The sequence below is a fragment of the Aythya marila genome, assembly GCF_965140915.1.
Source record: "Aythya marila genome assembly, chromosome: 4".
NCBI classification, from domain to species: domain Eukaryota; kingdom Metazoa; phylum Chordata; class Aves; order Anseriformes; family Anatidae; genus Aythya; species Aythya marila.
The window spans coordinates 75,285,157-75,307,364 of record NC_139045.1 but is presented as its reverse complement, the minus strand read 5'-3'; the positions used below and the strand labels follow the sequence as shown (position 1 = coordinate 75,307,364).

Below are 22,208 nucleotides of genomic sequence, written 5' to 3'. Positions count from 1 at the left end.
CTTGGGATCCAAACATCCAACACAGAGCCACGCAGCACTCCCAAACCCCCCAGCAGAAGACCAAACCTCCCCAAAGCCTCCAGGGAATTTGTTCTCCCTGCATGTTTTACAGTTCTCACCATCTGGATGAAATATCTAACCCAAACGACCAAAAGAACAGAAATACACTCCAAATGGTGGCATTACCAAAAATATATATGTTTTTAAGAGAAAAAGCATGAAGTCATAAGAGCCTGTCAGGGAGGAGGCTTAATTACAGCGTGGGGTATTGCCACTACTCAGAATGGTTTTGGTTGATGGGATTTTAATAAGCAGAAGTTAGAACCCAGCCACCTAGCTAAGGAAAACCAAGCCCGGCTGTCAAGCGATCAGAGAAAAAGTTGGGTAAATAAGCTGAGCTGAGGAGGAGGAGTTTGCAGCGTGTCTTCTTGCCCAAGTACCCAGCACTGACTAAATAATCATCAGGCAGCTACTCAGCCTCCGTTCTGCTGAGGGCATAGCAGAGAGCAGCCAGGGCAAAAGTCATCTTTTAAGGAACGTTTTTCTAATATGGAAGAAAAGCTCTGTTTTCCCTCAATAAAAAGCCATCAGCAGTCTGGCAGCTATCGACAGTTCAGACATTGATTCTTCATTTTTGCTAATGATGCCCGAGAAATAGGTTTTTACCACCCTGAGTTAATGGTCACGTTCCCGAGGGGTGAAATCACTCCAGTTCAAGAGGGAGCGCAAGAGCTGCGGGATTTTAGGCTGCCCAGAGAGCTCGGGGGGCTCCTCCTTGGAGAGCTCAGCAGCCACCGGGACGTGGGGCTGAGCACCCTGCTCGGGTGGCTCTGGGATCCTGGGATCTGGGACCCTGGGATCTGGGATCTGACCTGGAAGCAGCTGAGCTGGGAGTGGTGATGCCTTCACGGAGAACTGGAGCGAAGCCGCGTTTCGTCTGGAATCTGGCTTAGAGATGGCCACGGGGAAGTGGAGCAAAGTCAGATTATGGCTCTTCGGGGATTTTTTTTTTCCTGTAGATGGTCCATAAATGTTCCATTTCAGCTCATTTTGAAAAACCTGCTCTGGAAGTGCCGAAGAGAAAGCCTAGTCCTACAAGAGCCCTGTCAAGAAGATAAGCGTTGAGGAGACGCTTGGCGTTACATAGCTTTAGGCTTCTACATTTTCCATTCCTCATGCAGTAAAACCATTTCAGCGAGCAATAGGGATTGTGCTGAGCTGTTGTTATGCTTTCAGCTACTGCCTGCCATCCTCCCTGAGAACCATGAGTTTCTGAATGAGGGGGAAAAAAAAGGAGTTTGAACACTGTCAAACGCGCCGCACCACCGAAGCGGATCAGTCGGGAGATTAGCGAAGCGGCTCTGTCAAAACAACTCGTCTTCTCCATCTCAAAGCTGATATTCGAGGGGGGCTGGTGGGTTGTTCAGGAAGCTAATACATGAAAACTCTGCCCAAAGCCTTATCTTAAAGGCTCCCAAGGTGATTATGATTTTAATGATGATTGTGAAGCCCAGCAGCCCATTTGGACACCTCGTCTACCCAGTCCGTGCACGCAGAGCGCATTGTAAGGGTAGAGATTCCACCTCTAAGGGGCTCCAGCAACCAAAATCCAGAGATGAGCTCTTAAACAAAGAAGATAAAGTTGGTAAAGAAGATAAAGATCCTCTCTTGAGCTTCTCGTGAATTTCTGCCCAGCCTTTTTGACCGTGCAACTAAAATTGGGAATCAGCATCCATCAGACGCAACCACATCACGACGTTAGGTGAGCCAAGCAGGTACCCAAGTACGTTCTCCCTGCCTCCAACAAACACCAGGTGACTAGCTCTGTTCAGTCCAAAAGGGTTTGAATAACTAACTAAATAACCTTTCAGTCAAAAGAATTGAGTTACCTCTCGTGGCAACTCCACCAGTGCCCCAGAGCTGTGCGAGACCTACCCGGTCATGTAAAACCAGGTGGCTCCCTCTTTTATTCCAACCTCAGCTCATGGACATGAGCCACCCATCGCAAAATGGGCTCATTTCCCAAATCAGCCTGCAACAGCTCTTAATGCCCTGATGCCCGAGCCCATCCTGCAGCTTGTGCTACACGGAGAAGCCACAGAAATGGTAGAATTGAGCTTGAAAGCAAAATAGGACTCTCCAAGCACCTTTGGTTCCCAAGAGGGAAATCTGGGGTGAAATCCATGCAAGTGAGGTGTTTCCCCTCCCCCGGAGCGATCAGCCAGCACATGGTGTGTTCTGCAAAGGCACCAGGAATTAATGAGACTCGTCCAGCTGTGTATATCTGGCACTCTCCTACTCAGCTCAGCACCGGCACGCTTCCAGCTCCCCTCCAGCCTCTGAGATAGAAACCAGCGGGTGCCTCCAGGAAGGGTTTATTTCCAAACTGGTGGCTCTGCTCGAGAGGAGGGAGATATTCCACCCCTTTAGCTACAATTATTGTCTCACCAGAGATGACCTACAGCCAGATTTTGAGGATTTTCGCTTGCTTTTGCATGCAAGTAGCTTGTTCAAGCCACCCGAAAGCGTGCTGAGGAGGAGAAGAGCGCTCAGACACGCAGGGCTGAGGTTTTTTGGGTGTGCCCAGAGGAGCAACACAGCCTGAAAGCCACACCAAGCCCTCATCCCCTTCAGGTCCTTCCAGCTGACCCCTGTCGGAGCGGTTTCGACACCAGAAGCGCACGTTCCAGCTTCTCAGCCTCGCTGGGATCTACCCACGCCTTGCTCACCTTTCCCTGCGGTTTTCTTTAATTAACGCTGCAAAAAACAGTAAAACACAGCAACAAGCATGTGCTGCAATCCTGTGCCAGGCTCCTCTTGGGACAGCTACTTTATCCCAGTCAGCAGAAGCTCTTTAAACCCCTCCAATATAATCGACACCGCGATCAAAGCAAACCATGTCGAGATTTTACTACAAAAAATATTATTTTTTTTAAACTGATGTGCTAACATTTGTCTAGGAAAGACATTTCTGGCATCATTTTCTCTTTCCTCCTCTGCCCCACACCTTTATTTTCCACTTGAAACCCTCCGGCTTGCATAATAAGCTTCGCCTCCTGCTTGCACTGCCCTGACTGGAGGAAACAAGAAACGTGAGGCTTCTGCTTGCTCTCCCTCAGTGCAGTTCTGAATGAACTCTGGGCTTGTCACTACGCAGACCCAAAATGTAGGTCAAAAGTCTGCGCGGTTTGCCTCAGCAAATGACTTCACTTCATCTGCCTGGAGGCAGATGGGAACTGAGTCATCTGCTGCTGCATCATTCTTTGCTTTGCTGCTTCCCTCAGTCCTGGTTGCTTTTTTCTTACCATCAGATTACGGGTGAATGCAGGCAGTGCTATCCAAAGGCCAGGAGAGCGATGCCTTGTGCCACACACTGCACAGGGAGGGGATATCTCCTGTTTATTTTTTGTTCAAGCCATGCCTTTTCCCCAAAACAGCACCTACCGCATACGTAGAGATGATTCAGAACGAATTCAAATGTCTTTTTTCTTTTTTCATTTATCTGCTACAGTCGTCTTTCGTGAGAATAAACTATTACACATGAGCATGAGAAGAAATAAAGGGGTTATTTGAGCTGTGGGACAGGAGCACAGCACCGTTTCCATCACTGTCTGCACGGGAGGTGCACGGGTCCTTTGCCGTGGCCGCTTCGTACAGCTCCTGTCTGCCAGTCCGTGCAGCTCTGCAGCTCTGTGTTACACTACACAACGTAGGGCTCAAGGTTTTTGTGCTAGATGCACAAACACACACTGCAATAAAGCCCCTGGCTTGGTGCTGTGCTCAGGTGTGCACACGTGGATGAATAAGGAAAAGATTACGAGATATAAAATACCTGCATTTGCAAGAAAAAAGGCTCAGAAAGGGGTCTGGCTCCTCTGCAATACTTACCCGTGCTTTCACAAGTTCTACGTGTTCATAAAGATTTGATAAATGTTCAGAAAATAGGGACTGACAGGGTCATGGAGTGACCACCCAACCCATCCCTCTGTCCCAAAGCAGAACCAGGTTTTACCAAAAATGACCCTTTTCTCAGCAGCCATCTAAACCAGGCTAACATCTTTGCATCAGCGTGGTTTTTGCAGCTTGAGTCTAATCCACACCTCCGTCCCAACTGAACGTATAACCTACAATGTGAGGATATCCACAGGGTTATGCATAGCCCAAACAAGTTATTCCAGTGAAGAAATGGTAATTATCACAACCAACAGGAGCACAGAAGGAGAAAGTGCTGATGCATCAGTGCTGCTGGTGCAAGAACCTACAAACCTGACCACGAGCTTTCCCTCATTTAAAATGAAAACTACATTTATTTATTTTTTTTTCTTTAATTCTGCAAGCCCATTTTGCAAGGGGAAGGGAAGCAGTAGCGTTGGCCAAAGGCAGTCAACAATCGTGCAAGTCGGAAAGCCCCAAATTTGACTTGCTCTATCTACAATTTTTGTATGCTCATTTTGCAGACCCCTTGCTGTCCTTTCTGTTCAGCAACATTTACAACCAAACGACCCAAATTCACTCCAACATGCTGGCAGTTCAGCTGCAAAGGACCCGAAGAACCAGAGGAGCAGGCAGCAATCAGCTCAAGAGAGCCAAAATGGGATTTTTCCAGTGGAAACACCCAAATCATTCTGCAGCAGTAGCTTGAAGCACCACCTCGTTCGCCCGTTTTCAGGCTACACGAAGCAGTAGAAACGTAAGAAAGGCTTTTTCCTCTCACCTCTTTGTTGGTGACTCCCGGGGGCAAAGTCCCATGCTTGTAATCCTCCAGCAGCTGCACAGCTTCCTTCAGGCGACTCTGCAAGCACAAGAAGCATGGGTTGCAACAGACTCGAGTTATAAAATCCTATCTCCTTTCATAAAAAGCACTTTATGATGGGTCCTTTCATAGATTTACACATGATATAAAAGAGAAGAGATGCGTGGACATTTGCTTCATTGGTTGGCACAGCCTTGATATCTAACCATATATGTAGCATAGAGGAAGAGGGAAAAAAAAAAAGGAAAAAGGAGAAAATAGAGAAAATATAAGAAGTCCCCTTTGCAATGCCTCTGCAGAGGGCATCATACAAACCTGACGGTCTTCACTGAGACCTGATAAGTCTCGGAGCAGAATGAGGTCTCACTTGAAGGCAGAAAATGGATGGGTTATTTTACATTATGCCCTAACGTGTCCACTTTACCCTAGCTACTAAATGGATATTACTCCACATAAACTCTCAGACGAACATTTCCTGGTGATATCGAGAGGGAAAGCCCTCAACACAGCTGCTGCTTTGCTCCCTGCCCTCACCCAGCACCCGTCTCCAGAGGGATGAATAAGTTTGTACAAATCCATATAAAACCATGTCTAAGCATCTATTTTATTTTTTTTCAATCCTTTGCATATATAGAGCTCTTGAAGTAAAAAGCCACGGGGCAGACAAGTAGAGCTTCTTTACTCCAAGCTACAGAGGAGCAAGGCAGGGCACAAAGAGCTGCTTTGGTGGGGTTAAATCTGCTCATCCAAGCCTGCAGAAGGCACCAGATCGCCGAGCAGTGCCTCCCAGATATCTGAAGCCAAACAAATCACTCAGCCGAGCGTTTTCAAAGGACTCCTGCAGGTTATCTGTCACCCAGATGAATAACACCGCCTCCGGTTTGATGTTTCTGCGCTGCCTGTTGTTTTGGCACCTTCTCCAATACCCGTTTTGTATTTACGAAGTGTCCCCTGGCATATTTAGCAGCGTGCAGCCGGACTGCAGCTCCCCTGAAGCCCCCTGGTTTCGGCACAGCGGTGCCACGGCGCAAGGCGAGCATCCTCCGGCTCCGTACGTGCCACCGTGCTGCAGGAGACTCCTGCTCTGCCTTTCATCCGAACTTCAAAGACTCCTTTGTGGTTCCCTTGGAAGCACCAGCAGTGATGCCAGCCTGAAAACGGCGACTCATGAGCGACTGCTGTCTTTAAAACTCCCGGCACACGATGGAAAAGTGGCGATTCCTTCACGTCCCAAGGCGAGAGCGTTGCCCCTGGGCCTGTGGTTGTTTTCACACGGGCTGAGCTCGCATCCTCAGCATCACACGTGTCCAGCCCTTGCACTTCATGCGCCTACAGAGTTCATTCCTACCTGTTCTTGGCCTTGGAGATGAGGCTCGTAGGTTTGAGTGCTGACACCGAGGTCAGTGCTACCTCCCGAGGTTCTCCGGTGTCACTACACACACAACAAGTGCCAGTTTTCCCGTTTTCTGCCCAATTTCTGTGTTTTCAGCCTGAGCAGGCTCCCTCTGACTGAGCCTGTCCCACGCTTTGTGCCTGAGATGCCCCACCAGGCTGTTGGTTGTCCTCACCCTCCACCACACCACATGCCCAGGGCTTCAGGAGCAGCCTGGGCTGCTCTCAGCAGGCAGAACACGGATCCACTCAGGTCCTGGCATCATCCTCGACGTGTAGCACACTCATCGACCACCCCGAGGGGCTCCAGGTCTCACGGAGAGCTCGAAGGATGTCCAGGAAAGACAGCCAAGACCAAATCTGGACGGTGTTTCAAAGTCTTCTTCCAAGTCCAGGCAGTCACCCATTTCACCTAAAAAAAGAGTGGAAACCCTCGCTCCAAGAAACAGAGAATGATTTTAAATATAAAAGCTTCATTATTGGCAAAGAAGCAGCCACCTAACTCAAACTTTCTCCAACAGCAGCCATACGCAGATGCATGGGGAAAAATCAAGACCAAGGCAAGCAGGAACCAGGTCTCCCCAAGCAGCTTCCCAACCTCCCCCTGCCTTCAGCCACGGCAGATGAGGTTCCTGTGGATCCAGCCACATTTGGGGCATTTCTCTCCCAGCTGCTCGTTCAGCATCCCCTAGAAGCATCCAAGGAGACTGAACGGCCACGCTGCATGCAGCAGCCATCGCTTGTGTCCCAACCCTCAGCCCCCTCTTTAAGGATTTAAGCCAAGTGCTTGACTCTGGGCAGAAAGGAAGGGTTACGAATTAGGATGGCATCTCCCCAGGATGCGTTATTCTTGTAGAAGGATGGGGATCTTGTACAAGAAGAAGAGCTGGCCTTGAGAAACGAGCACCTGGGATGAGATCCAATGGCACAACCACGTGGTTGAGCACTTCTGGGCTGGCCCCAATTCCTGCCAGGTCCTTGGGAGCTGGAAATGATCCTCTAGAGGTAAAAGCACAGGATGGTCACCACGAAACTGCGAAGCAAAGGAGTACCATGAAAAATAAATAGGATTTTTAGGCTATTTTTAGTATAAGCAACAGCTATCCAAGGCCACAACAGGACGTTAGCCTCTTCTAGTCCTTGGTAGCTCCTTGTCTTATCAGCCCCATGGTTGTTATCCCATATTAGCTCACGCAGGAAAAGCCAACACCACGCCCGAACACCAATAAAACATAATTGCCTGTAGGATTTCAGGTATTCCGATAATCCAGAGGTGAAAAGCCAGGGACACCTGACTGCCTAACGCCTGCAGAGCTAGGGAAGACAACCCTCCTCGCCTCCAAAGCTGGGAAATCAACCGGCGATGCCAGCACAACATTCTGGAGAGCCATTTGGGCTCATTATCCGTGCGGTTTTCTGCCGCTGAAATTACCTCCACTGTGTGCCTTGCAAATTATCCACACAGAACAGCGTGTAACTCTGAATGAAAAACTGGAAGCAAGAGATGAATGGGTCTGTGTTCTATTTTTTTATTTTTTTTTTTTTTCTCCTCCTTCTCTTGAGGAAATCTTAGTAGTTACTATAACAACCCTGGCCAGATCCCATCTTGTTTGGTGTGGTAACAAACAGAAAACAAAAAAGCCCGATTTTGCTTTTTAAAAAATCGCACTCTTCGTGAATTTCTCCTTTCAGCTCAGTGGGGGGATGAGGGGAACTTTCTCAGAGAAAAGTCCCAGGCCAACGCTGCTGACGGCTCCCGAGGCTTACAAAAAATTGGGGCAGAAAGCGAGGAAAACCGTTAAACGCGAGGACCCCGTTAAGGAGCTGCCTTTCACGCAGCTCGGAGGTCTTCAGATGCTTTCAGCAGACAACTCAGCCTCAAAGTTTTGTTAGGGAAAAACGCACGGTTGCCTCGTTCCCCCTCTAGAAAAGCCAACCATGCTCTTTTAACTAAAGCCTCCAAAAAAAAAAAACCAGCAGCGACAAAACCCAACGGCAACAAAAACCCGGGAACTTTGCTGCGTGCAGCAGCTCAAGATGCCAGGCAGCTCCACTCCCTGGCTTTTAGCACGAGAAATCGTTATTAAGAGAGTTGGTAGTGTCTAGGATGACACTGCTTCTCCCTTTTAACGAGGGGAAAACGAGGTCTGCCCACGAGGTCACGCCACCATTTCAATATTTATTGTTGCTCGCTTCTTCTACTGATATCTGTAGGAAGAAGTGTTACTGGGATTTTTACAGCATCGCTTCAAAAAAAAAAAGTGCAACCACAGTTTTTTTACTCGGGTGTATCATTTCCTTCATACCCCTCTCCTCGTAAAAACCTAGAGCACTTCTAGTGGTGGATTACGGGGTCTCAGCTCGCACAATAGGGTGCGAGACGGACCATCTGCACCCGGGGAGCGTTCTCACAAACCCCAGCCCAGAAGCGGTGCCAGGGATCCACCGAGCTCAGCACAGCACCTCGTGGCAGAAGGGCTCAGCCTCATAGGAACACAGCCCCCAAAAAACTATGAGCTAAAGCTCAGGTCCCTAATAAGTGTGCACTGGGCTTCACTTCAGCCACTGACTGAAGTTGGCTGCCAAAAACCAGTCCTTGGCTCAAGCTGGCTAAATTAACTTAGCTGTAACCCCAAGGCTTCAGAGCAAAGAACAAATATAACCTGCCTTGACTCGGGGCAGGTCCCTGCCCAAAACACGCTTGCAGAACTCCATCAGGAGAAGAATCGGTCTTTGTAGAAAGAGTTGCTGAAGGATCACATTCTTAGGGGCTCGGTTTGGTGCCTCAAAGAAAGGAGGAGAAAGAACAAACCCGAAGATGCCAGCAGGACCTTAGCCTCCACCATGCCGAGCTGATGGCCACCACCAGCGATCCGTCGGTGGCATCCCCAAATCCCTCATGGCTTCAGCGCTCTGGTGAGGTAGAAGACAACCACATTGAGTCCTACAGAAGACTGCACACGTGTGTAAATGTATATATTCGTATCAGGCACCTCCTTCCAGCACGAGAGCTCTTCTCCTGTTTTTTTTCACCTTGCCCCCTGTGCGCGAGGGCACGCCGATTCTGTCTCCCAGCTCGGCGCCTCCTCTCCTCTTGGAGCTCAGCTGATGCCTACACATGGCTCAGAGCTGCCTCCAGAACCCCATATGTGCACAGAGAGACCAGAATAACAGTCATTATGCCAGAAGCACTACAACATTGCTGTTACAGAATCAACAGAGAGAGAGAAAGCGTTGGGCTTCGCACTCCAGCCTTTTAAGACACGACCCAGTGATGGGACAGGGCTCGCTGGGACACCTTGAGCCTCGCTCTGCTCGATCAGTGCTGGTGCTGGTGCCAGCCCCACGCTGACCACAGCCTACCTGCGAGCTCAGGATCCCACCAGCCACGACTTTCCTGGCACTCGATGCAAAGGAAGAGGCTCCTGGCCACCGGCACCACAAACTCAAGGCGGGATTTGGGAATCCAGCTGTGCTCTGCCATCGGCGGCTCAGCAGCTCCCGGCTCCGTCTCACTGCTCTGGGGATGATACATACGGCAGACTTGACTCCAGCTGGCCCTATTGTATTGGATCTACAGTGACAGACAACAGGAGCCAGAAACTTTTTGTTCAAGTAGAGCCAGCAGATGTGACACTGAATAAACACAGACAGTCAATCTGCTGAGTAAGAAGGTATCGTTCGTATAAATAACATACATCTAATCCTGCTTCCATTTTAAACCCAAATATGGGAATGCAAGATGCTCGGCGCTCTGTAGATGTATGCTCTGAACAATGAGATCAAGGAAAAGCAGATAAGACGCAGCTCGGATTCATCCTCCTTTCACTTTTGCTCTGCATCGTTATCAGATCCCCAGCTTTCCCCACCAAGAGCTTCCCGCAGAGCGTTAACAGTCTGTCCGGGCTGATGTCAGATGGGATAAGTTAGCCTTGTAAAAATACCTGCCGGGCCCTACTGCTTCTCCCGATGGACCCTAATTAAGGAGCAATTAAAAGCATTTCTCCAATTGTTTGAGCCTCACACGTTTGGGAAGCAGGCGTCGCACCCACCCAGGGGTTTCTCGTGGTGTCAGCAACGGGCCTGGTGGGGCCTGACCTCTGCAGTGACACATTTTCTGCTGGTTGGAAACGCCTGCAAATTTGCAGCTGCAAAATAAATGATTTAGAAATGATGAGAAAGCTAGCCACGAGATGGATTAGCACACAAAAACTCCTCTTCAGGGAGCGCAGGCCGTGCTGACACAAGCTCGGTGCCTCGTTGCAACATGCTATGCAGTCAGAAAGCCAAGTGGAATTGGTAGGTGAGTTACAGATATTGTTCTACCAGAAACCCCTAAATATAAACCCAAAGAAACCGGTGTTCAGCTGCCCCTACCCCGCACAAGCACGTGCTTTTTGTGAGTTCAAACTTCAATACTCCAATATCTGGCACGCAACCCTTGAGGATGAATGCTTAAGAACCTCTAAAAGACGGGGAAGTTCTTAACCGAGTTCGGAATTTGCTTTATTAAAAAGGAATAAATGAGTAAGAGAGGACTGTCATTGAGACTAATTATACTTGATATCGCCGTGCTGGGTTGCTCCCACTCCGCGGAATCGCTGTCTCCTTCCCCAGAGCACAGCCACCAGTAGGATGCGATGATGCAACAAGCAGCAATTAAAAAAAAGGACACAGGAAAAAATATATATATATTATTACATTCCCCAGCCTTTTCCACGGGATTAACCTCCCTTCTCATTAGAGACTCATTTAGCTACTTTTTTTTTTCCCCCCATTTGCCAGCGAGCTCCTCCAAGACAAACAGCAATTGATTTGTTCCCCGAGAAGCCCGGGCCTGAGCGATGCAGCCATCTGTCAGGGGAAGGAGCTCTCCGTCAGCGGCTGCTGGTTCATCAAACCCTTTTAGATTTTTAATTTGCCACTTCGGTTCTCGAGTGAAACCAAACAGCTCTCAGCTCTGCGCGTACGCACGCGAAGCGTTTCAAAGCGCCAGCTCGGATCCGCAGAGCCCGGCCACGCAGCTTTCTGTTCGGGGAGGTGCCCCCCGAGCCCCCAGGTGTTGGCATCTGCTTGGCCAAGATGCTTCCCCGGGGGAGGAAGGGCTCACAAAATGCACTGCAGAAGGTCTCCTGAAGCGTTTCTGTTATTAATTCAGACCCCCAAGGGAAAGGGACAAGGGTATTCCTTTCCTTGGGCAGCCACCAAGTCATTCCTGAAGACCACGGATGTCAAAGCCGTGAGTTTTAGACCCCAGAGAAGGAAATCAAACCTCTCGTGTTTGTTGGGGTTCTGTTCGGGGTCCAGAACTGCTTGAGTTTCCTGGATTTTCCTCTTTTTTTTTCTTATGTCTCACCTTCTTCAGAAGAATTGTGTCAACAGAGCCTCTGGAGAAATTAAATGATGCCACCCGATGGTCCTCCACCTGCAACCTTACCAACCCCTTCAGAAACTTCCAACAGTTTGACAAGGGAACAGTGGGAAGGTTGAAAACCACGCAGCTGAGCTAAAGGAGGGATCATCTCCTTTAAGTCCAGAGCAGTTATCCAACTCGCAGATGGCTTACCCAAATTCAAGACATCCTCTACACTGAGCAAGCAGCAGGAGCGAGGTAATTGCCCTCGAATGCAGACAAGATTCAGCCCTTTGAAAGTAAGAAATTGATGATTTCTTGTGAAACCATGAGAAAACGGTAGCCTGCCGGGATCCTAACCAAACTGTTTTCATTCTGGGAGCAGAACTGACAGTGAAACACTGACAGAGTTACGGGTTTGGGGTACACAGCGAGACCAGACTGAGTTCCAGTGCTCAAACTACTTAAACTTTTTCATCATACTACCACAACCACAGCATAAAATCCATCCCAAATGGGAACACGTGAGATTTTCTTCAACCTAAAGTGTAAATGCAAGAAACAGAAGCACTAACTCGACCAAGTTCAAATGTATCTCCCCACTTTGGGGACACACAAGAGGTAGGTTTGAGAATTCTGTATTTTGTCTGTATTCATGGCATTGTAAAAACCAAGAGTTTGGTCTTGGTTTGGGTGTAGTAGGTTAGCCACCTTAATAAAAATAATAATAATAAACATGTGATAGATTTAAATGGAGATTTGAGAATGAGGATTATTGAGAATTATTGAGAATGAGGTTTTATTACACATAACACATTCCTAAATTAAGAGAAATTTATCCAAGCAGAAGGGGATGGATTATCTCCACCCAACAGAACTTTCCTCCAAAAAGAGAACAAGAAAATAAAATAAAAATGTATAATACAATACACCAAAAAGATGGCCAGGAGAAAGGTGAGCAGAACCACCTGCATCTTTCATCCCACCAGAAGGACCTCTCCTCCATGAGACCTCCTGGTGCAGGCTTTTTGCATCAGCTTCTGCATTTCAGAATCAAAAGCATGAGAAGGGAGAGAGGAGGCTCACAAGTTACACCCAACAGCCTCTGCCTCACCACAAGTGCACAGTGCAGGATTCCCACGCTCTCACACCTCCACCACACACTTCGTTGCTCTTAACACGAAGTTTCTGCTAAGATAACAGCAGCACCAATCCTTCAACGTGCAGTTAATTGGTTTGGATTCTGACCTGTGTGCTCACATCCTCCCTAAATAATAGCTCTAGAATCTGCAAAGTGCCCTGGATCCTCAGGTTGGGATTTTTATTCATTCACTTCAAGACACGTGAGGGCTAGCAGCATCTTTCTTGAGTCACAATGTTCTTTTCAAAGAGGCCACCTCCCCACGCTGAGCTCTGTGTCAAGGATGGTGGCTTTTGAAAACTGATTTTCTATTTGATCTGAACCTGTGCTTTTACAAATGGAAGTATAATCGTCAGTCTGGTGGCGTAAAAACAGCTGTTTTACTGTCTGCAGTTCTCCAAAAGATACTCAGAACTGCACAACACATTTTAGCCTTGTGTTTTTGGAAAAAAAAAAAAAAAAAGCTAGCTGATTTGGGGAAAAATAAGAATTGTTTAAAGTTACAGCAGATCTCTTCCTCCCCCCTCCAGTGTGTAAGGAACTGGACTCAGTCCATCAATGACTGTAGTGGACAGATCTGCTCCCAGTGTTCTGAGAAACAGGCAAAATAAAAAGAGAGAGAGAAAAAAAAAAGAAAAAAAAATCTGGCCATCAGGCAGGATTTAAAACCACCAGCAGAAATAGGTCTTCTAGGGGATTTCTTACAATTAATTCATGATTTCATGAAAGTGGAGGAATTCAATAATGCTGGACCTCACTAAAAGAAATATAAACAGGCCAGGGACTCTAAAGCTTGTTAAAAACGGGATAATAACTAAGGAAAAACTACTACACCTTGCTCAGAAAAGGTCTTCTTGAGCAGCCACTGCAAATCTGCGGCTTGTGCCCACCCAGCTCACGTCCTCCACGAAGCGTTAGGGTTTGCTCTCTCCTCTACTCACCTGTATTATTTTTTTTTCCATTCAAATTTGTGGGAATTTTTCCTGCATCTGGCACTGGGTCAGATCAGCTGTGTGGATTCACCAGGGGCTAATACAGCAAGCTGCTGCTCAGCCCTGTTAGGGCTTGGCCAGGCAATCAATCAGCCACGAGACACAAACCCACTGGAAACCTGGCTTCCTTACCACTGCTGCTCACAGGAGAAATTGGTTTTAATCCAAACCTGCCCAATAAAGAGTGTTTTTCGGAAAGCAAGGGGCGTACACCTTACCTCAGTGACAAAGAGAGTGCGCGGATCGATGATGTCCAAGAAGTGCCTGAATCTGCCATAAAACGAAGTCTGGAAGAGAAGAACAAACAAAATGTGTTCAGTGACAACCTGCCTTTCATCTGCTGCGCAAAAAATAACTTATTTCCTCCGCACAACTATGCTGGAGCTGAAAAGCAATGGCAGAAAAGCTGTTTGCTATAACGACAGGAGGGCTGGAAGGGGCAAGGCTCCGGCTCGATGCTGCTGAAGGAAGCCCCAGCCCCTGGGGTCTCCTCCTCACCCCGCTCCTCACGAGCCAGGTGAGAGATGGGACTGAGCACAAAGCCACTTCCATGCCTTTAGTTCATTACAGGACTGCCCAGGTGCTAAATCAGGGCTGGGTTTCACGGCGCCAGCCTGCACGAACGCAGAGTAAAAAGACGAACTGTGAACCTTCACGATTTTCAAAACAACCAAAGCTCGAAGGTTTGGGCTCCTTCCTATTTGCGTGCTTGGAGAGAACCCAATTAAACACGTTCCCAACCTGCAGTACGCTCAGACGTTGCAGACACCACACAGAACAAAATAATTGGTAGGGTTTTTATAGAATGAGAGGAAAAAAACCTATCTTCAACCCCGCCACGCTCGTGTTGGGCAATGCTCCCTGCTCCCAACATCCTCACAGCCTAGGGAGAAGAAGAACTGATGATCAAGTGGAATAAAGCTGATAAAGGGTAAAAAAATGAATGGGAAACGTGCTCCGAAGCAAAACAGCTGCTGAATCTGGAATCACAGAGAAAAGGGGAGGGCGAGAGACCGGTGCTGAGCCTGGGCTTCGGGATGTCTCTGCACGACAGCCGCGGGGAGACAAATCCCTGCACTAAAATCATGTCCTGCACTAAAAAAAATAGAAAAAAAAAACCTGCGACTGAGCACAAACAGCTTCAGAGAACTTCAGGAAAAAGGAAAAAAAAAAAAAAAAAAAAAAGCCTAGTGGTTTTTAATTAGCGTTGATTTAATTAACGCTAATTCTGGTACTTTCCAGCTTTTTGAGCTTGGCATTTCGCTACCTTGCTGGGATTTTTCAGCACAAAAACCTCTGCGGGTGCCAGTGCCCTGCAATCACCGCTGCCCGGTGCTCCCTTCGTGCTGCCACGGGTCCTCTCCTCTCTCCCGCTGCTCGTCCTGCGCTCTGTGGTCTCACCGGGGAGCCCCAAAAGCCTCAGGTCTCACCCCAAAATGAGGGAGCCGTCTCCAGGTGGTGCCTGAACCAGGCTGCTCTGTGTCAGACAAGTCCAGGGGCAAGGGAAGGGCTACTTGAGCGGGGCCACGGATGGCACAGCCAGGTCCTGAGTAAGAAAACTGGAGAATAAAGCACCCAGCACCATCACACGGAGCTGCTGAGAGTTCCTTTAAATGCTTACAGCCACCAGTCCTGCCTGTGAGCACGCAGACTCCAGAAAAGCCCCAGACTTCAAGACCTTTCAAGTCCCAGGAGGCCAGAGAAGCACCTTTTCCTCCCGTCTTCCCACTGCAGGCTCCTGCTTGGCTTTGTGTGTCTTCCTCCAGAAGGAAAGTTGTGTTACCCTCCTGGCAGAGGTGCTTCTTCCCCGGGCTGAGCACGAGGCAGAAACCAGCTCCTGGGAACACCTCTGACCTCCGGGGAGGCAAAAAGAGCCCCGCTGAGGTGGAGCCCATCCTAGGGCAGGCAACAAGACCTGACTGAGCACCTGCAGCCTCCCCTTTCCCCCTGAGTTGTTTAACCACCGAGGTTAAATCTCCAGCGTGGCAATTCAAGGCAAACCCTCCCAGCCCTGTTCTCCTGACCCCAACCAACAGGACCAGCAGGGAGGGATGCCCCAAAGGCTCCCCCTGCCCCTCAGGCAGCACTGCTGGGCCCAGGGGTGCCGGAGCCCTGGCACAGGCTGCCCAGAGCTTTGGGGGCTCCTCCTGGGGGAGCTGCAGCAGCTGCCGGGATGTGGGGCTGGGCACCTTGCTGGGGGGAGGCTCTGCGGTGTCCCCGCTGGGTCTGGGGGCTCCACAGCCCCCAAAAATGCAAAGGGTGAGGTATTTACAGACGTCTCGCCCCACTCTCTCTCATCCCAGTTCCTTCCAAGGAGGCGTTGCTGCGTTAAACCTCAGCTACTCCCACGTCCGGGCCAAGATTTTAAAGAGCAGCTCTGTTAATCAAAAAAAAAAATAAAAAAGGATTTAATTGGTGTAAAAAGCACTTTGCTGCTTCTCCCCCTCACATGCGCGCACAAGGAGGGCTCTGTCACAATCCCAACACTTCACTTGGGGAGGAAAAAAGCCCAAAAAAAGCACCTTAACCTGCAGGGACACGCTGATGTTTGACGCTGCCTGCTTGCTCCCTGCCTTCCCGCGATGGCAGCATCGAGTTTAATCATAAATAAAAGCCAGGAGGAGTTAATAAGACCATGTCAAAACTCCTTCAGCTTGGAAAGCATTCACTTCCCTGATTAAATTCCTACAGCAGGCAAATCCTCTGCGTGTCGCTGCTCTTTGCTGCACTCAGCTCGTCTCAGCGATCGGGATCACCGACTGCTCAGCCTCCTTACGGGACTTTCAGGCTCAGCTAAGGGGAAAGGAGAAGCCCCTACAAAGAAAGCAAGCTGGTTTAAAACACTTGGAAGAAATAAATTCAGAGATGTATCACAGAAATAATTTTCTTATTCTTTTCTAGTTATTATTTTTAAAAATCTGTTCAACGTTTAGTGTAAAGCTAGATAAGAGCAGACACTGCCATGCCTCCTGGGGCTTCTGCAGCAGGGATGCCTCACCCAAAGCCCCAGCCTTGGGAAAAATGAGAACCTGATGTCAGGAGAAGCAGAGGATTGCAGTTCCCAGCTGTCACACCTTTCTTCTGCAACTTCTTGAAGTTCTGCCACTGCTAACGAGCACGTGCCTGCTTTTTAAGCTCTGTTAGTCGAGGGGCGTTGGGATGCGGGAAGCAGCCCCGGTTTGCTGGTTTGTAACAGAATTATCTCAGCAAAATGCTGCTGCTGGGAGCAGGACACGCAGGGGAAACCCAGCAGCTGTGGCCCATCCCTGCCCGTGGTGAGGATCACAAATCCCTGTAGGTCTTCACCAAGGAGCACCCTGCTAGTCCTGCCAAGCCACGGTTCACCCTTCTCCCCCCAGCTACAACCTGGCACCAGGCTCTGGCAAACACTTGCTCATTAATTACTGCAAGGTCTAAGAAGAGGGAATTTGACTTTATTTGCGTGCCAGAGCTCTCCGTGTCACTCCCTGCTCCGCCGTGCCTCCTTCGGCTTTGAATCATCCAGGGACTGCTTCCTTTCCCCTCCCCTACCTGACCCTTTTTCCATCATCCCACGAGGCACAGCAGGGGATTTCCATTCCCTCCACACTTCACACTTCAACCAGGCAGCCCCAGACTTCAACAATTTGGGATTATTGCTTCTCAACAGGATTATTTCCAGGGACGGAGCCCGCAGAAGCTTGACCTTCAGCTCCCGGCTACCCCCAGCGCCTCGCTTGCCGCTTTATTCCTGCAACATCTGCTGTAGTAAACTGTCACTGGGAGGAAAAAAAAACTGCATAACGCAAATTTCCTGTGATTAATCGGGGCTATTTAGGTAGCGCTTCTCACCAGCCTGCACGCAAAATGAAGTTCTGGGAATATTAATTCCCTGCCACGGCACGGCAGCGCGGTACAGCCCCGGCTCCGTTCAGTCGCTGTGCTGCAGGATCCAGCTGAGTCCAGGACGAAGGCTAGAAGAAGCAAAACGCTCCCTGCAGGCTCTAGAAATTTGGAGAGAAGGGTCAGTGACCACTAGGAAGCACTCATTATTCACCTGCCTTTAAAGAAGGGGGCATTCCTCAAAACCCTGCACTGGAAAAAGAGGGGACGCGCACACCTTTACTCACTTAATTACAGAGTGATCGTCAAAGGGATTTAATTAAGCCAGAGCAAAAGGCACGCAGACTTGGGTTTTTTATTTTTCTAGCTAAAAATCAGGCTTAGGTCAGCTTTAAATTAATTAGGAGGAGATTTAAGCTAAAGCAAAGAAAATACATGTTATAAAATACAAGCCACCGAGCAGCTGCGTGCAGGCAAGATTCGGCTGTGAAACTGCACACACGTTTATGATCCACCCCAATTACAGATCCAAGCTTAAGCTATGGAGCCCTACAACACCCCAACGCTGACTTTAGGGTATTTAAGGGCCCAGAATCTGTCCCTGCATCTTCACCTGCAGCAGCAGGCAAGGGTTTAGATGTCCTCAGCCCCAAGGCAAAGAGGCGAATCTTCATTTTCACCTCCTCACGGCTGGCACTGCAGCTCGTGGACTTGTCTCGTGGCCAGCAGTGTGCTCCTGGCCTGTTTTAGCCCTACACGATTCCCAAATGCTGGGAAAAGCCTTCAGCTGCCCAACCCAACCCAACCCACGAGGTACAGGGGTTCCCAACAAAGAGGTTTGGGGTGCCAGGCACCCGGCAGGGTTTACACCTTGCAGCACAGGGCACAGAGAAGCCAACTCCCTCTCAAAACTCCAGCCCTGGCTGAAAGAGGTGTAGAAGAGCCAGTGGAAGGCTTTTATGGCAGATCCTACGAGGTCAGCAGCCAAACACCAAACCCAAAGGTGGCTGCGCTTCCTCTTCTCCTCTACAGCAGCCACAAACCAGCCTGAAACGTCCTCCTGTAGCCTTGTAGGAAAATCCCTTCTCTGTCGTGGTGCTCTCGTTCATCTTCGGTGGAAAATAACTTCAAACTGGGAAGCCGGAGCGGGAATTTCTGTGTAACTTCACGGTGTTATAGCACAGCCCTGGTTCCTCCCGCTGCCTGAACAGGGAGAGTAGGAAGGGATGATCTTCAGCACCGACACCCTTAACGAGATGTTTCCGAGATCAGCGCAGCGCCGCTGACATCGCAGTGCCACCAGTTTACTCCTCTTCACTTCCCTCTCCTTCCCCTAAAAGATCTCAGATCCGCTTTGCAACGAGGATGACACCCGGGTGACTTGTCGAGGACGCTCACCTCAGCCTGGAAATCAGCTCACCTCTCTCTGCGCACCTTGCAGCCCTCCCCGCACCAGCCAGGACAGCCTCGTGATGCTTTTTAGGGGGCTGACCCCACTAAAAACCCCAAAGTTTAGCTTGCACGACCTGCCTGCAGCAGTTAACGCCGCTGTTTGGTGAACCACTGAGCCCGAACCTTATGCAGAGCTCTGCTGGAAAGGTTTCCTCAGCTCTTCTGCTGGAGGATGCATTTAATTTGCTGGGCAGAAGCAGGAGCCCTGGGCTGCAGGCAGAGACCCTGGAGCTTTGGGAGCTTGCGTTTGATGTTTTGGCTCAAAGAGAGGGAGCACTTAGCAAATCCCTTCTTTAAGAAAAGGAAAAAAAAAAAAAAAAAAAGAAAAAGAGTACGATTAACAAATTAAAACGACTTGTCAGAAAACTAAGCCCTATCTCACACGTTCTCAAGCCTAATGTCCTCATTTCTTCTTTCACCTAAAAATAACCTGCTTCCCTTGGGAGGCAAAAGCTGCTCCCAGCAAAGCAACCAAAAATGTGACTCGACAGATGCGACTTGCCTGAAGAGCAGGAAAAACAAGCGAGCTGCAAAGCAAGAGGTGGGAGAAGGGGAAACAAGTGCCAGGGTGACGCTGGGGATGTGTGCCTGCCATCAGCTGCCCTAAATGCTCCTCCAGCCCCGAACCAGGGCTCTGGATCGCAGCGAGGGAAGGAAATCACCTCCTCTCCACACAAGCACAACCTCAGAACACCGAATTTGCTCTCTGAGGCAAATTCCCTGCTTTTTTTAATGTTTGTTTTTTTACCCTTGTGAGGACAAAGCTGCCTTGCACAGCTCCCCTGTGTCTCACAGGGGCATTCTTCCCCAGCACCAGCTCGCAGCCCTGGAGACCGAGGTTCCCTGTGGGGAAATAAACACCAGCTCGCCCCAAGGATGGGTCGGGATGTTGCAGTCAGGGACCCAAACGGGGGCAGATTTGACCTCTTTCTCCTGCTCCATGACCCCACAAAGCTGCCAGACCCCAAACCGGGCGGCCTGGATGCGTTGTGGCCACGTCCCCCCCGGCGTGGTGGTTGGGGAGAGAGGCCAGCTCCGCTCGAAGGCGATCATTAGCATCCTGCCATAGCCCTCGAAACGTTTTCTAAATGTTGCTACAAGTGACAGTCGCTCCTTAATGAACAGAATGCACCGGCTCGGTGCCTGACGCGCTGCCAAGTGTGCCTCGAATCATCTGTGGTGTCTAGAAGGGAGTAGTGTCTCCTCCTCCTCCTCCTCTTCTCCTTATTACAAAGCTCCGTCTCCTCAGCCTGAGCATCCCTTGGGTTTGTGCAGGGTGTTCGTGGCTCCCATGGGGTCCCTGCACCACCTCCTGTCCCGCACCCAAGGGAGATCCCAAAGGCAAGGTGGCCGGGACGGGCACGCAGACCTGGCCCCACACATGAAAAAAGCAACAGGACTTCTATTTCACCACCCAAATGGGTGGCTTTGGTCAAGCCGAGCTTTGGGATCTGCAATTAGCGAGTCAGAGGGTTGGCAAAGTGCGGTCCTGTGCAGATTTGGGGTGGATAGTGGGGTGGAAGTCCCCTTGGAGAGCTCCCCAAAAGCATGGGGTGGGGATGGGACACATATTAGCGAACAGTTCAGGAACCGCAATGCCTCCTTCCTTCTCGTGGCAGCCTCACCCCGCTCCGGGGAGGAATTGGGAACACATATAATGAGTTGTGTGGGTTTGGAAACCTTATCAGAAGCCTTGGCAGACCTTAACATGGCCCCACAAAAGCCAGGTGTGAGCTGCACCATGGTGGGGGCGCTGAGGGTACCTCAGGAGCGGCAGCTTTGGGGCGTGTGGGAGCCAAACCACCCCAAAACCCGCCCCAGCTTTCCTCATCGCCACCTTTACGGGCACAGGGGGGTTTTAAGGCCTTTTATCCCACAGGATTTGGGGTGGCTGAAACACCCCCAAGCCCCACAGCATCCCGCTGGCGCAGCTCCCCAAAGACCCCCCAAAACCCCACACAGGCCTGACCACCCCTCACAGAAACCCCTTTCCTGGCAGAATTCATCCATAAATAACTAAAAACCCTCCACATTTCCCTCACACTTCATGTTTTTATTATTTTAACAGATTAATCGCCTCACACCGGCGGGGGGGGGGGGTGGTTCCGGGCACCGTTTTGCCATCACCTCCACACAACCTTGGGCTCTCAGCCAGCCCTACCAGGGCCGGGCCCAGCCTCGCAGCACCGTATTTAGGGACATGGGACCACGCTGTGGGGACAGGAGGGTGACACCAAAAGGGTGACACCGAGGGACCCCCGCCCCTATTCCCCCTCCGTCCCCACCCGGGTCTCGAACCCGCAACCTCGGCGCCCCCAAGCGCGCGCCCACCCCCCCGCGCCACAGGGGCACGGCGGTACGGGCCAATCACCGCCTGCCAAGGGGCGGGGCGCCGCGGCTCTGAGCGACAGCGGCGCCAGCCAATGGGAGGCGGGGCGCTGACCAATCAGCGCGCAGCTTGAAGCCAAAAGGGGAGCGAAGGGGGCTCTGCCCCCCAGAAGGGGGGTGGGGGGGGCACCGTGAGGGTCCGCTCGCGCCGCCGCCGCGCCCGCCCCGCTGCCGCCGCCGCCCGGTGCCGGTACCGGTACCTGATCGAAGCGGGGCTTCCCCAGCTGGAAGGGGGGGTAGTCCGCCGGCTCCGCCATTCCCTTCGCGCGCTGCGGGCGCCACTTTAAACAGCCTCCCCCGCCGCCGGGCCCGCCCCTTGCGGCGGCGCCGCTCTGATTGGCTGCGGCCCACCGCAGCCCCCGCGAGGCACGATGGGAAATGTAGTTCCCTCCACCCCCCTCCCCTCCATACCGACGGGCTTCGCGGCGGCGCGGGGCAGCATGGGAGTTGTAGTCCGCGGCGGGGCGCGGGGTTTGGGCGGGAAGCTGAGGGGAGCCCTGACGGGAGGGGGGGGAGGGGGCGCTCGGAGCGGGCTCCCCTCAGCTGTGGCGCTCGCAAAGTGCCATTAAAACCATTAAAACCATTAAAAAAGACGTGGGTTTTTGGGCAGTGTAAGGTGCTGAGGAACAGCTGAGGGGTTGTGGTGAAGCAGCTGTGGCATAAACCCTTCAGATGTCTGCCCCGCACCCGTCATACTGGAGAGGTCCCAGTTTGCCCAGTCAGAACTGGTTGGGGGGAGCAGTGCGCCAAGGGCCACGCACAGGATAAGGATATTTCAGTCCTTCTCCCCTCTTCTCCTTTTTTGAGGGAGAACTGTTGGATTTAGCAACCAGCCTGAGGCAACACCCCGCGCCCGCCTGACAGAATTACGTTTTTCCTTCCCCAAAAGTACACACACCTCACATTTCAGCCCAA

General features: G+C 50.6%; 1 protein-coding gene across 2 annotated transcripts in view; it reads right to left on the bottom strand.

Moving 5' to 3' along the window:
• The window catches only part of SFXN5 (sideroflexin 5), an 83,785-nt gene extending 62,176 nt beyond the window's left edge, over positions 1 to 21,609 (bottom strand). The window contains exons 1-3 of one of the 2 annotated variants that reach the window (XM_082760252.1): positions 21,494 to 21,609; positions 13,850 to 13,918; positions 4,715 to 4,792 (exon numbers count right to left, since the gene is read on the bottom strand). In XM_082760252.1, coding sequence (XP_082616378.1) covers positions 4,715 to 4,792; positions 13,850 to 13,918; positions 21,494 to 21,550 — 204 coding nt within the window. In that variant the 5' untranslated portion in view covers positions 21,551 to 21,609. Of the gene's footprint in view, positions 1 to 4,714; positions 4,793 to 13,849; positions 13,919 to 21,487 lie in introns of both variants that reach the window. The other variant, XM_082760251.1, reaches the window with a different exon arrangement.
• Between the last annotated feature and the right edge of the window lie 599 nt (positions 21,610 to 22,208).